This window comes from Psammomys obesus, unplaced genomic scaffold (genome assembly GCF_907164565.1).
Source record: "Psammomys obesus unplaced genomic scaffold, mPsaObe1.curated_primary_1811, whole genome shotgun sequence".
Classification (NCBI taxonomy): domain Eukaryota; kingdom Metazoa; phylum Chordata; class Mammalia; order Rodentia; family Muridae; genus Psammomys; species Psammomys obesus.
Window position 1 is genome coordinate 6,997,052 of NW_026586589.1, and position 10,994 is coordinate 7,008,045.

At 44.4% G+C, this 10,994-nt stretch overlaps 1 protein-coding gene across 2 annotated transcripts in view; it reads left to right on the plus strand.

Annotated features, from left to right (window-relative positions):
* The window catches only part of Ndrg3 (NDRG family member 3), a 64,600-nt gene extending 54,152 nt beyond the window's left edge, over positions 1 to 10,448 (plus strand). The window contains exons 13-17 of one of the 2 annotated variants that reach the window (XM_055602229.1): positions 1,781 to 1,828; positions 6,304 to 6,339; positions 6,432 to 6,483; positions 7,766 to 7,804; positions 8,895 to 10,448. In XM_055602229.1, the coding sequence (XP_055458204.1) occupies positions 1,781 to 1,828; positions 6,304 to 6,339; positions 6,432 to 6,483; positions 7,766 to 7,804; positions 8,895 to 9,076 (357 nt within the window). In that variant the 3' untranslated portion in view covers positions 9,077 to 10,448. The remainder of the gene's footprint in view (positions 1 to 1,780; positions 1,829 to 6,303; positions 6,340 to 6,431; positions 6,484 to 7,765; positions 7,805 to 8,894) is intronic. The other variant, XM_055602230.1, reaches the window with a different exon arrangement.
* The last annotated feature ends 546 nt before the right edge of the window (positions 10,449 to 10,994 follow it).

Genomic DNA, 10,994 nt, shown 5'->3' on the forward strand with positions numbered 1-10,994 from the left:
TTTTATCTTGTTTCTACATTCCTGTTTTTAGAGAGGTGGCGCCTCATCTGAAACTCCTCTAATCAGGGTTAGACCCTTGCCAGAGTCCCTTAGCCTCTGGTGGCAGGCACTTGCTAGATAGCCCTGGGATACAAGGACAAAGCCCACAAGCGCTAGTCAGGATGAACACCTGGTTCTGCTCACTAATTCAGCATCATTTTGAGCATCTCCTATACAGTGGTGAGGAGTGTCGGCTGGTATCTCTATTTGGGGACTGAGAAAATGCAAAGACAGGTCAAAGAGGCTGGGATGTAACACAGGGCAGAGCATCAGCGTGTGCATGGCCCTGGGTCCAGGCTCCAGCCCTTCTGGAACACACACAGTTCCGGTAACTGTGGTTAGTTAATTAAACATGGAGACATTGTACATTATATGAATTACGAAGTAGTGAAGGAAAGCATGGCTTATTACGCTAAACCCAGACATGGAAGCTAATTTATTAGGAAATATTTGTAGCTTTCTACTATATTCTGAGCACTGTGATATTAGCCATTAGATATCCATTTTAAAATTCTACCTGTAGGATCATCACATTTTCTATTAAAAAAGGTGCATTTGTTTATCATAACCTGCATTGTCATTCATAGAGCAGATTAATCTCTGATCTCGGTTCTAGACAATCTCTTAACTTTTAAAGGAGTTTTGTATACCTGCCCATGAGCAATCCCAAGATCCAAAGCTCCCCTGGATTTGTGATTCTTGCCTAGGTAACTTGAGCCACTCCCTGACGAGTTCACTGCCTCTTCCTCCTGCCACATGTGCCACTGCTCTCTCCAGCCACTCCACCCTGTCACCTCAGAAACTACCTTACCTTCCACAGTCAGCTCCAGTCTGCTCTGAATTCACCACTGTGTGTCTTCACTTCGTAGCACTGCTGTAGTGACATGTACGCACTGCACGATCCTCCCTTCTCTACCCTGGAAGTCTCCTGATGCCCACCTCTTCTTGTCTGTCTCTGAAAATCCCACTTGGCCTTCTTTGTCTTCATTCCACATAGCTGTAAGGTTTTTGAAGTTATTTCATTTTTCTTTGTGGTTTGTATAGTGAAACATACTCCTGGTTTCCAAGCTCTTATCACAGGTTTTATGTGTATAGTCTTAGAAAACGTGATAAGGGAAAGCTGTTTGATTAAGTGAACCATAAAATATTGACCATCTAGAGTAGAGGTATATGGCTCAGTGACAGAGCATATGCTCAGAGATTATCTTCCCAAACCGTTTTCTTTGAGGACACCCTCATGGATAGAAGGGTTCAAGATCCCAAACATGGAGATGTGCCAGATCATCATCCCTGATTTTGATGACCATCACAGTGGAATGGTTACAGAAGAATTCAGCTTCCTACTGGAGAGCCAGAGACCTTGAGGCAGAAGAGTCAGTGATTGGGGAGTGGCAGCCCTCCCCTCCAGGCAGGAGGGGCTGGGCAGGGAGTTGGAAACTGCTCAGGCCCAGCTGACAGGCCAGTTGTGCTGGGAAGACATGGAGGAGATCCCAGCAGGATAGGGCCATGATCCTGTTTACCTCTCAGAGAAGAGAGGTACCTTGCCCACATGTCATATTGTCTTTAGATTCAGCATGCTATTCATTAAAGTCTAAAAACATCAGGAAAGGAAATGGCAGAATTTAGATGAACTCTGAACCATCAGACAAAGTGTGCATTACACATGACACCTAATCTCTCTGGCTTAGAAGATCACCGGTGTGGTCATTCCAGAAATTTATGAAATTGTTTTCTTTTTCAGGTTGAATGTAATTCTCGCCTCGACCCTATAAATACAACTTTGCTAAAGGTAATGTGTTTTCTGTCACAGCTGACCATTTATGATGAGTGAGATACATTTCAACTCTGTGTTCTAAGCATCACTGTATGATTCTCTTCTCTCCACTCATGGGTGCCATGTTCTATGTGTGTGTCTCCCCTCTCTCTCTCTCTGTCTGCGAGAATAAGAAAAAATATTAATTACATTTATGTATTTATTGGGGGGGGGGACACAACACATGCCAAAGCACAACATGTGAGAGTTAGGACACATTGCACAAGTCAGTTCTCTCCTTCCATCATGTGGGTCTCAGGAATGGCACTAAGGTCAGCAGGTTTGGCTACAAGCACTTTATTCTCTGAGCCATCTCACCAGCCCAAAGAGTATATTTTCTAAATTAGTCATATCTTGCCCACTGAAAAATAAACATGTAGTGAAATATTAGTGGCTTTTTTTTTCCTGTATGTTTTTAGATCATAATATCAGAGGACCTCAGGGTCTGAGCATGGTGGTGCATGCATCTAATCCCAGCACTCAAGAGGCACACGTGGATCTCTAGTGAGTTTGAAGCTAGCCCAAGATACATGTAGACAAGATACCCTGTCTACAAAATAAACAAACAAATGGCTGGGATGGTAGCCTATGCTTATAATTCCAACTCATAGGAGGCTGAGGCAGGAAGATTGCTATAAGTTTGAAGCCAGCCTGAGCTACATGGTGAGTTCCAGGTGATCCTGCATTACAAAACAAACAGGCAATAAAGATTAGAAGATATTATAGCTCTATGTCTGTTTTCCTCCATTTATGTCATGAATATTTTTCTATTCCAATAAGAGTTAAGTGAACATACAAAATTACAAGAAATATAGTAATACTGAAAATGCTTTATTTCTTGAATCCTTTTTTTGTTGTGTTTTGTTTTTGTTTTTTCGAGACTGGGTTTCTCTGTGTAACAGCCCCTGCTGTCCTAGAATTTACTCTGTAGACCAGGCTGGCCTCATACTCACAGAGATTTGCCTGCCTCTGCTGCTCAATTGCTAGGATTAAAGGTATATACCACCATGTTTGGCCCCTGTTTTATTTTTAAGGAAAGTTTTAAGAATATCTTAGTGATAAGGCATACATTTGTTTTTCTCTTATGATTGTTATAAGTTTCTAGATTATCCAGATTCACCCTCATGAAGTATTCCCCGAGACAGAAGCTCTGGCTAAGCGTTGTCCAGACAGGATCATCTGCTCATCTATTTGGGGACCTGGGCTGCTGCTCTGTCTCCATCCACATGGCTCCTGCCTTCCTCCCTTTCTCTCTAAGTGTGTGTGTGAAAGGGAAGCCCTGTCACCAGAAACAATGTGTAACCCTCAGCACACACATAGGCTTTAGTGCTCTGAGCCTGCCAAACTCACACCACTCTGGACTCCAGATGATTGATGGGCTTCTCTAAATTATGGATAAAAAATGTATGGTTTCAAATTTGATTTTTACAAAGTATAGTGGTGCATGCCTCAAAAAAACAGATCTGAGAGTTAAAACATCAGGAGTTGAAGTTCATCCTCAGCTGCATGGCAAGTTCAGGCTATATAAGACCCTATCTCACAAAACCAGGGGCCAGCCAGATGGTTCATCGAGTAAAGGCACTTACTGCCAAGACTGACAACTGAGTTGATGGTAGAAGAGAACTGACTCCCACCTATTATCTTTGATCTCCACACACACACACCAGGCATGACATGTACACACACATATACACACACAATACATTAATGTAACTTTTAAATTTTAATAAAGGTACTAGGGGCTGGAACTCATTGGTTAAGAGTGGTGCATACTTACTCTTGAAGAGGATGCAAATTTGGTTCTCAGTACCCATGTCCCTCAGGCACACAAGTGCCTAGCTTCTGAGGATGTGATACATCTGACCTCTATAGGCACCTGCACTCATATGCACATAATTTTTTTTTGAGACAGAGTTTCTCTATTATCCTTGGCTGTTCTGGACTTGCTTTGTAGACCAGGCTGGCCCCAAACTCACAGGGATACAGAGATCCACCTGCCTCTGCCTCCTGAGTGCTGGGAGTACAGGTGTGCACCATCGCACCTGGCCAAAGATTTATTTTTATTTTATTGTTCTTATTGTGTTTGTGTGTGTACATGCATGGTGGATGTGACCCTCCTGACAGGATGCCAAGAACCAAATTTGGGTCCCCTGGAAGAATAGTAAGTGTTCTTAACCAATGTGCCATCTCTCCAGAACACATACACATAGTATTTTGGGGGGATTTTAGGAGCCTTTTTGATTGTATATTTTTGTTTGTTTTTTGAAACAAGGTCTCTAGCTGACCTGGACTTGCTATGTAGTAGACCAGGCTGGCCTTGAACTCAGAGATCTGCCTGCTTCTGCCTCCTTTGTGCTGGAACTAAAGTTATATACCACCATGCTCAACAGTACACACAACACGTTTAAAACAATTAAAATTTTAAAACAGTTAAAAAATAAAAAACTCATTTGTCAAAGAATATTTATTTATTTTATTTTTTTTTTTTAAGACTAGGTTTTTCTCTGAAGCTCTGGCTATCCTGGAACACACTCTGTAGATCAGGCTAGCCTCTAACTCAGAGATCCGCCTGCCTCTGCCTCCCAAGTGCTGGGATTACAGGTGTGTGCCACCACTGCCCAGCAATAATATTTATTTTAAGAAAGAAAAACTCCAATTAGTTTTCACTTCAGTAGCCATGAAGGTTTATTTCTAGGCACACACACCCATCCACGATAGCCTAGAGCAGAGCAGACATTTCCTGTGGCAGATTGAACAGATTCTCAAAACATCTGATGGATATCAGTGCATGAAATAGTTTTCTTGGGCAAGGTGTGTACTTCAGAGGAAATCTAGCAATCATGTGTTTGATTTATTTTCATTTTGTTTTATTTTATTTCTTTTTAAATTGTTCTTTAACAGTTTCAGGCATTCAGGCATTGTTTTGTTTTGTTATTGCGTTTTTTGTTTGTTTCTTTGGATTTTTTTGTTTGTTTGTTTTTTTGAGACAGAGTCTCTCTATATAGCCTTGGCCATACTGGAAGTTACTATGTAGACCAAGCCAAACTCACAGAGATCCATCTGCCTCTGCTTCCACATGCTGGGATTAAAGATATGAATCAGCACACCTGGTTCAGACATTTATAATATTTTTCATCACACTCATCTTTCTACCCTTTGTTATGTCTCTCCCACCAAATCCCCATCCCATTTTCAAGTCTTTTTGTTTTTGTTTTTACTTTGTAACCTACTGGGCTCAACCAGGACCACCAACATGGGCAGGATGTGGTTCTGTCCACTGGAGCATAAGTCACCAGTGGCCACACCACCATCTCCACCAGAAGCCCTCCACTACCTTTAGCTTCCCCAGGCAGGGTAGGGCCCTATGTCTCCTCCTTTGTTTTGTTGTTGTTGTTGGGGGGGGCTTGGTTTTTGTTTTTAAGAGACAGAAGCTCCCTATATAGACAAGGCTTGCCTGGGACTCACTATGTAACCTGAAATTGCTTTGCCCCAGATGTCCAGGCTCCCATTATAGGCATGTACAGCAATGTCTAACCAGTGGTTAGCTTCTAAACTTTGCAAAAATCCCAACCCACACTAGTTTGGTATATTTTATATTTGTGAGATTAAATGGTTGTTTCTCATGCTTGTTTTTCTCAAATTGTTCCTTCTTAACATCAAATTCTTATGCCTTCTATGGCATTCCCCTATCTTAATTAATGGCTCCTATTTAAATAAGGTTTTAATTCTAGCAGTAAAACAAGGGATTCATATACCTTTAAATAATTATTTTATTTCATGTGTATGAGTATTTTACATATATATGTATGTTTGTATGTATAGTATATATACCTATTGCAGACCTATTCAGCCAGAATCTCTGAGATGGTATCCAACAGTCAGCTTTAATAGAAGACTATAGTACATTCTAGCAGACCTCCAAGACTGCCCCATAAAAACCTTTTAAAAGTGAAGAGCAGCACAACTAAATCCAGCTGCAGGAGGTGAGGAGGGCGTGGACAGGTCTCCCCTCCTGGTGGCATCACAACCCTTCATCATAGAGTAAGGACAATAAAGAGATGAAGGGGGTTAGAAAGTAGACTTGGTGCCCAAGCACCCTGTCCCTGACTTCTTCTAGGGAAAGGGGCTTTACAAAGCAAATAAGTTTGTTTGGGTGCAGGCAGAGCCAGCATGAAAGTTGTAGCCGGCAAAGCTGTCAGCTCAACAAGAGGCATGAAAGCCTGGCCTAGCATCCTTTGGATGAGCAACACTGAATGTCTCTGTCAGGTTTTTGTCCAGTGGTATTGCCAGCATCAAGACCACATAGAGGGCACTGACATGGTATAAAAGGTGGATGCAGTTAAGCATCAAGGAACCTACAGTTCATTCCTGACCTCTTTGAAAGAACTTGGGATGTTGAAAGCAGTCCCCTCAGTGGAGGTCCTGCTGACTTAGTGTTCTTCCTCTTCTAGATGGCAGACTGTGGAGGACTGCCCCAAGTAGTTCAGGTAAGAAAGTGTTCAAGTAGTAATCACACATACACGCATTGCTACCTTTCTACCTATGCAAAAGTGAATGTGTTCTTTGTTTGTCCCCCCAGCCTGGGAAGCTCACCGAGGCCTTCAAGTACTTTTTACAGGGAATGGGCTACAGTGAGTACCATGTGCTTTCTGTTTACGGATGATAGGGTAAGTTTAACATCTGGGTGACCACGATTCTCAGGACACAACCCATCTGCTAGTCAGACCTTAAGTGGAAAATAATCAAGTCTGGAGCCTTCATTCATCTGTGCATGTGCTTAAGTTAGCCTGACGGCTAACATATGTCATCAGACTAAGAGGTGGGTTTGTTTGTTTGTTTTGTTTTGATTTTTGAGACAGGGTTTCTCCATGTAGCTTAGCTGTCCTGGAACTCAGTCTGTAGATCAGGCTGGCCTTAAACTCAGAGATCCGCCTGCCTCTGCCCCAAGTGCGGGGATTAAAGGTGTGCACCACCACACTTTCTCTAAGAAGTGAATCATCATAGCACACTAAGGCTCAGGTGTGTTCAGTGTGCTTCCTAGGGCAACCAGTAAGCAGCATAGTCATGACTGAACCTTCCAAGTCTAACCAGGCCTACATCTTACCCACTGAAGCTTTGGCTGCCTTGGCCATGAATCAGAGTATATGGTATATCTGAACCCAGCAAATTAAAGCTCCTGGCCCACAGAAACAACAGAGAAACTCCAGGAGAAAAGGACAGTGTCCTGAGTGAAATCTGTTTTGCCACAAGATGAGCTAGCAGTGTTTAAAGTACAACCACACATGTGCCCGCGTCATGTGCCGCTGTGCTGGGCTCTTATCTCTCAGACTCCTGAGCTTTCTCATTTGTCATAGAAACTCACACTTGCTTCTCTCAGGGGGAAATAAATAGAGAACCACCTTTATCCCCAGTACAGAACTCTTTACCCAGCAGGCAGTTCTTCCATCTTTGATGTCCATTGGATGTTGACCATTGGTGGGCTGCCTCAGAAGTTGGGCCCTGGGTTCAGAACTGTACCTTCCAGGAAGACCATGTGTGTCTTGTCTAGAGTGGCTATGTTGTCCCGTCTGTGAGCTGCTACCAACCGAGCCCACACACACAGCCCCCTGGCTCATCAGGAGAAGAAGTCCCCTCCTTACCTATTCTCATTCTTTCCCAAGAAAATACCTGATCATGCAGCCAGCTTCTAATCCAGGGTAGGGTGGCTATACAGAATGAGGGTGGAATAGCTTCATTTGTCTGTTTAGAGAAGTGGCATTAAAGGTACCTAAGCATTGATGCTCTTCTCTGGGACCTTTTAAGAAACTTTCATCCCTGGCTGAATATCCTGTCAGCATCTTCTAGGCAGCCAAGTTGTCACTTAGCCCTTGTGGGCCACTAACCTGCCTTTTCCTGTGTCCATCCTGCTTCCAGTCCCGTATGTGCAGCTCAGTCACCTCAGCAGCGAGTCAGGTACCTTCCTGTGCTGGCTATGCCCACCTCCCAACCATGCTCTTCCTGCTGCATTGGCTGCCTGCAGCATGTCCGCGGTTTCCTGTACAGTGAGAGCCCGATAGAACAGGGCTCCGTGTGTTCTAAGAGTTTACCATACAGATCAGGCCTAGTCCCTATATGAAAAGAGGATTCCATTGAACTGCCCAGGCCTCCTCTCACCCTCAGCCAGGGTAATAGCAGCAGTAGGGAGGGTCCCTCTTCCACCACCACCACCACCACCACCTGTTTGCTAATCCTTGAAGTGAGCCCTAGACAGGAATCAGCCTTGACTCTAGGTAGAAATGGTAGCATCTATACCCAGAGACCACCACAGATACTGTATCTTTTGACCCCAGTGATGAAATGACAGCAGGGACAGTGAATGATGATCCAGAATAATAGGCAGTGAGTTCTCAGGAAAGGACCTATTCAGGATATGCTAAAGCTAAAAGGATCTTAAAGTCAAAGTAGTAACAGTACAAAAAGGGAGTATAAATTAAATAATTCCAGATTCCTGTCCTCTCCCAACCCCTGATCCCAACAACCTGTACCTCATCCCTGTGTAGCGATCAGCTCCAGAACACCTTTTCCCCCTTCTTCCTATCCGTGTCTCCTCCCCAGAGGGCAACAGTAACCTGTGGACACGGATGGTAGTCTTGTTGTATCGGGCTTGCACTGTGTTTGTGAAATACCTCCCTACTTGTGTGGTTTGTTGTTCTTTCTTTGGTCTAGTCTTGCATGCACTGCAGGTTTTGGTGACCAGTATGTGTTCCCAAAGCCACCTTCCTAATCACTGTATGAATGGTGTGGGCACAGCTAAGAAGCTTTACTCTGCCCGTAGGGTTTCCCATCCTACTCTGAAGTGCAATCTGGGGAGAATCCAGATGCAGAGGATCAGAGCAGCCTTGCATACAGTCCCTCACCTAGAGCAAATAGTGCCAAGTGGGGTACCTCTTATGTCATCCTGGGCATCATCTTAGGTGGGCTGGGAAAGGTAGTCTTTGCTGCAGCTTGTAGATTATCTGAGCTTCACCAGGCTCCCCTCTAATCTCTTGGTTCTTTGTTACAGTACCGTCGGCCAGCATGACCCGGCTCGCCCGATCACGAACCCACTCCACCTCAAGTAGCATTGGCTCTGGAGAAAGTCCCTTTAGCAGGTCTGTGACCAGCAATCAGTCAGATGGAACTCAAGAATCCTGTGAGTCCCCTGATGTCCTGGACAGACACCAGACCATGGAGGTGTCTTGCTAAGCAGATATTCCTCCCTTGGACCATGCAAGTCCCTCCTCTTTGAAATGACCACTCCATAATAGAACATTTCATCCTGTCAGATGGCCTCCACTTTCACTCATGCATGGCCACAGAACCTTTCTCTAGTAGCCTGGATTTATCATTCTCTCCACACACCTTTTTGTATGTACCAAGAACCACACCCATGCCATTACTGTAACATTCCAACATCTTGAGCCGATCTGATCTCTCCATATTTTCTCTTGCCAGCCTTTCCCTGTGCTCCCTCAAATATGTATCTGACAAGATTCTTTGATTCCCAACTCCATGTGTGTGCGAGCACGCGTGTCTGTGTCTGTGTGCATAGTTCTGTGATTTTAGACATGCTTTCTTATAGCGCTTCTGCAAAGGGACTTGTTTGCATTCTCAGTGGCATTTTTAAGGGAAAGACACAGAGCAGATATCTGGTGGCCACAAGATTGAGTTTTGGTTCCACTTGGACAACGCTGTTTGCAGAGTGATTTCAGGAGAGAGCAGGTGGGAGACTGCAGTTCCTGTGTGGGCCACTGATTGGCTGAGACCAGCAGAAGGGCTACCTGTTACACAGAGAGGCAGGCAGGGAGGCAGGTCCCCAGCCCCCCATCCACGTGGATTCACACATGTTGTATAAGTCAGAGGGGAGGAGCTGAAGCCCATGAATGATGTCTGGTACACTGTGGAGTTTTCTCCAAAGATCTGTCCTAAGCTCTAGATTAGCCAAGGAAGATGGACGCAAAACACCAGACTCCACTCTGCAGAGTGCAAGTGCTGTCCCTGTAGCAGCTGCCACCACTTAGCAGACACCCACGTACCTGCAGGAAGCACCTCCCAGGTCTGGATGGAGAGAGGTTCTCCGTCCCTCAGTCCCAGAAAAGGGGACAGTGTTATTTAAAGATGCCATCAATGGTCTTAGTGGGGGAAAAGGAAGAACCATTAACACAGCATCATGATAATTAAGTGTAGCCTAGGTTTTAGCAGGCATAATGGAAGCCAAGTCACACTGAAGTGGAACCCATTTCTGGGGAAATCTTAAGCGTGCAGTGTCCCTTTATAGGAGGAAAGGGGACAATCTCAGGGCAGCCCTGTCCAGGTTAGAAATATTTTCACCTCTCTGTTATTGGTGAGGGGTCATACCAGCCAGGGAGACCCTTTGGAAAGGAAGCTGCCACACAGCAAGGACTCCTCTCTCATAAGTATCCAGATGTGAGCCTAGCCTAGCCAGGGTCATGTGGTTCCAAATCTGAAGAAGAGGTTTTTCACACACTCCTTGCTGACTGCTAAGACAAGAAAGGTGTCACTCGGCCAGAGTGTGACTTTTTACAGATTAAATAAAGCTGTATATGTCTCATTGTTACCTGGCTGCTGCTGTTATTTCTCTAAAGCAACTCTACAAGGGTTGGGGTGGGAATGAGTTTCTTTTACTGGTTCTGGACTATTCATTCTCTTATCTGTGATTATTTCTCCCATTCAGTGACTCTTAATAATGTGTTTGAGGTCTCACAGCTGGTAAGGGCAGACCATGCTGAATTTACATCTACCAGACACATCCTGTTCCTCTCAAAACTCCCAAGAAGACTTCCAGTGCTGTTCTTGATGAGAGGGAGCCAGAGTCTAAGGAAGCTGGTCCACATCGTATGTCCCATCATCTCTGGAATTAATGCTCTTAACTATCCTGTAATAATTTACAACCACTTTTCTGAGTTCCTCTTAAGATAGCAGGCTATACTTCTATAGACACTGTTGAACTTATGTCCTCTATAAATAGTTTTAGGAGGCCACCATCTTGTAGAGGGTAGAAAGAATGGCCCACTCTGAGACTAGAAGTGGGCTTTGCTTATATCAGGAATGAAGGATTCAGGAGGAAAACAGGTGGCTATAACAAGTTTCTAAGGTTCCATAG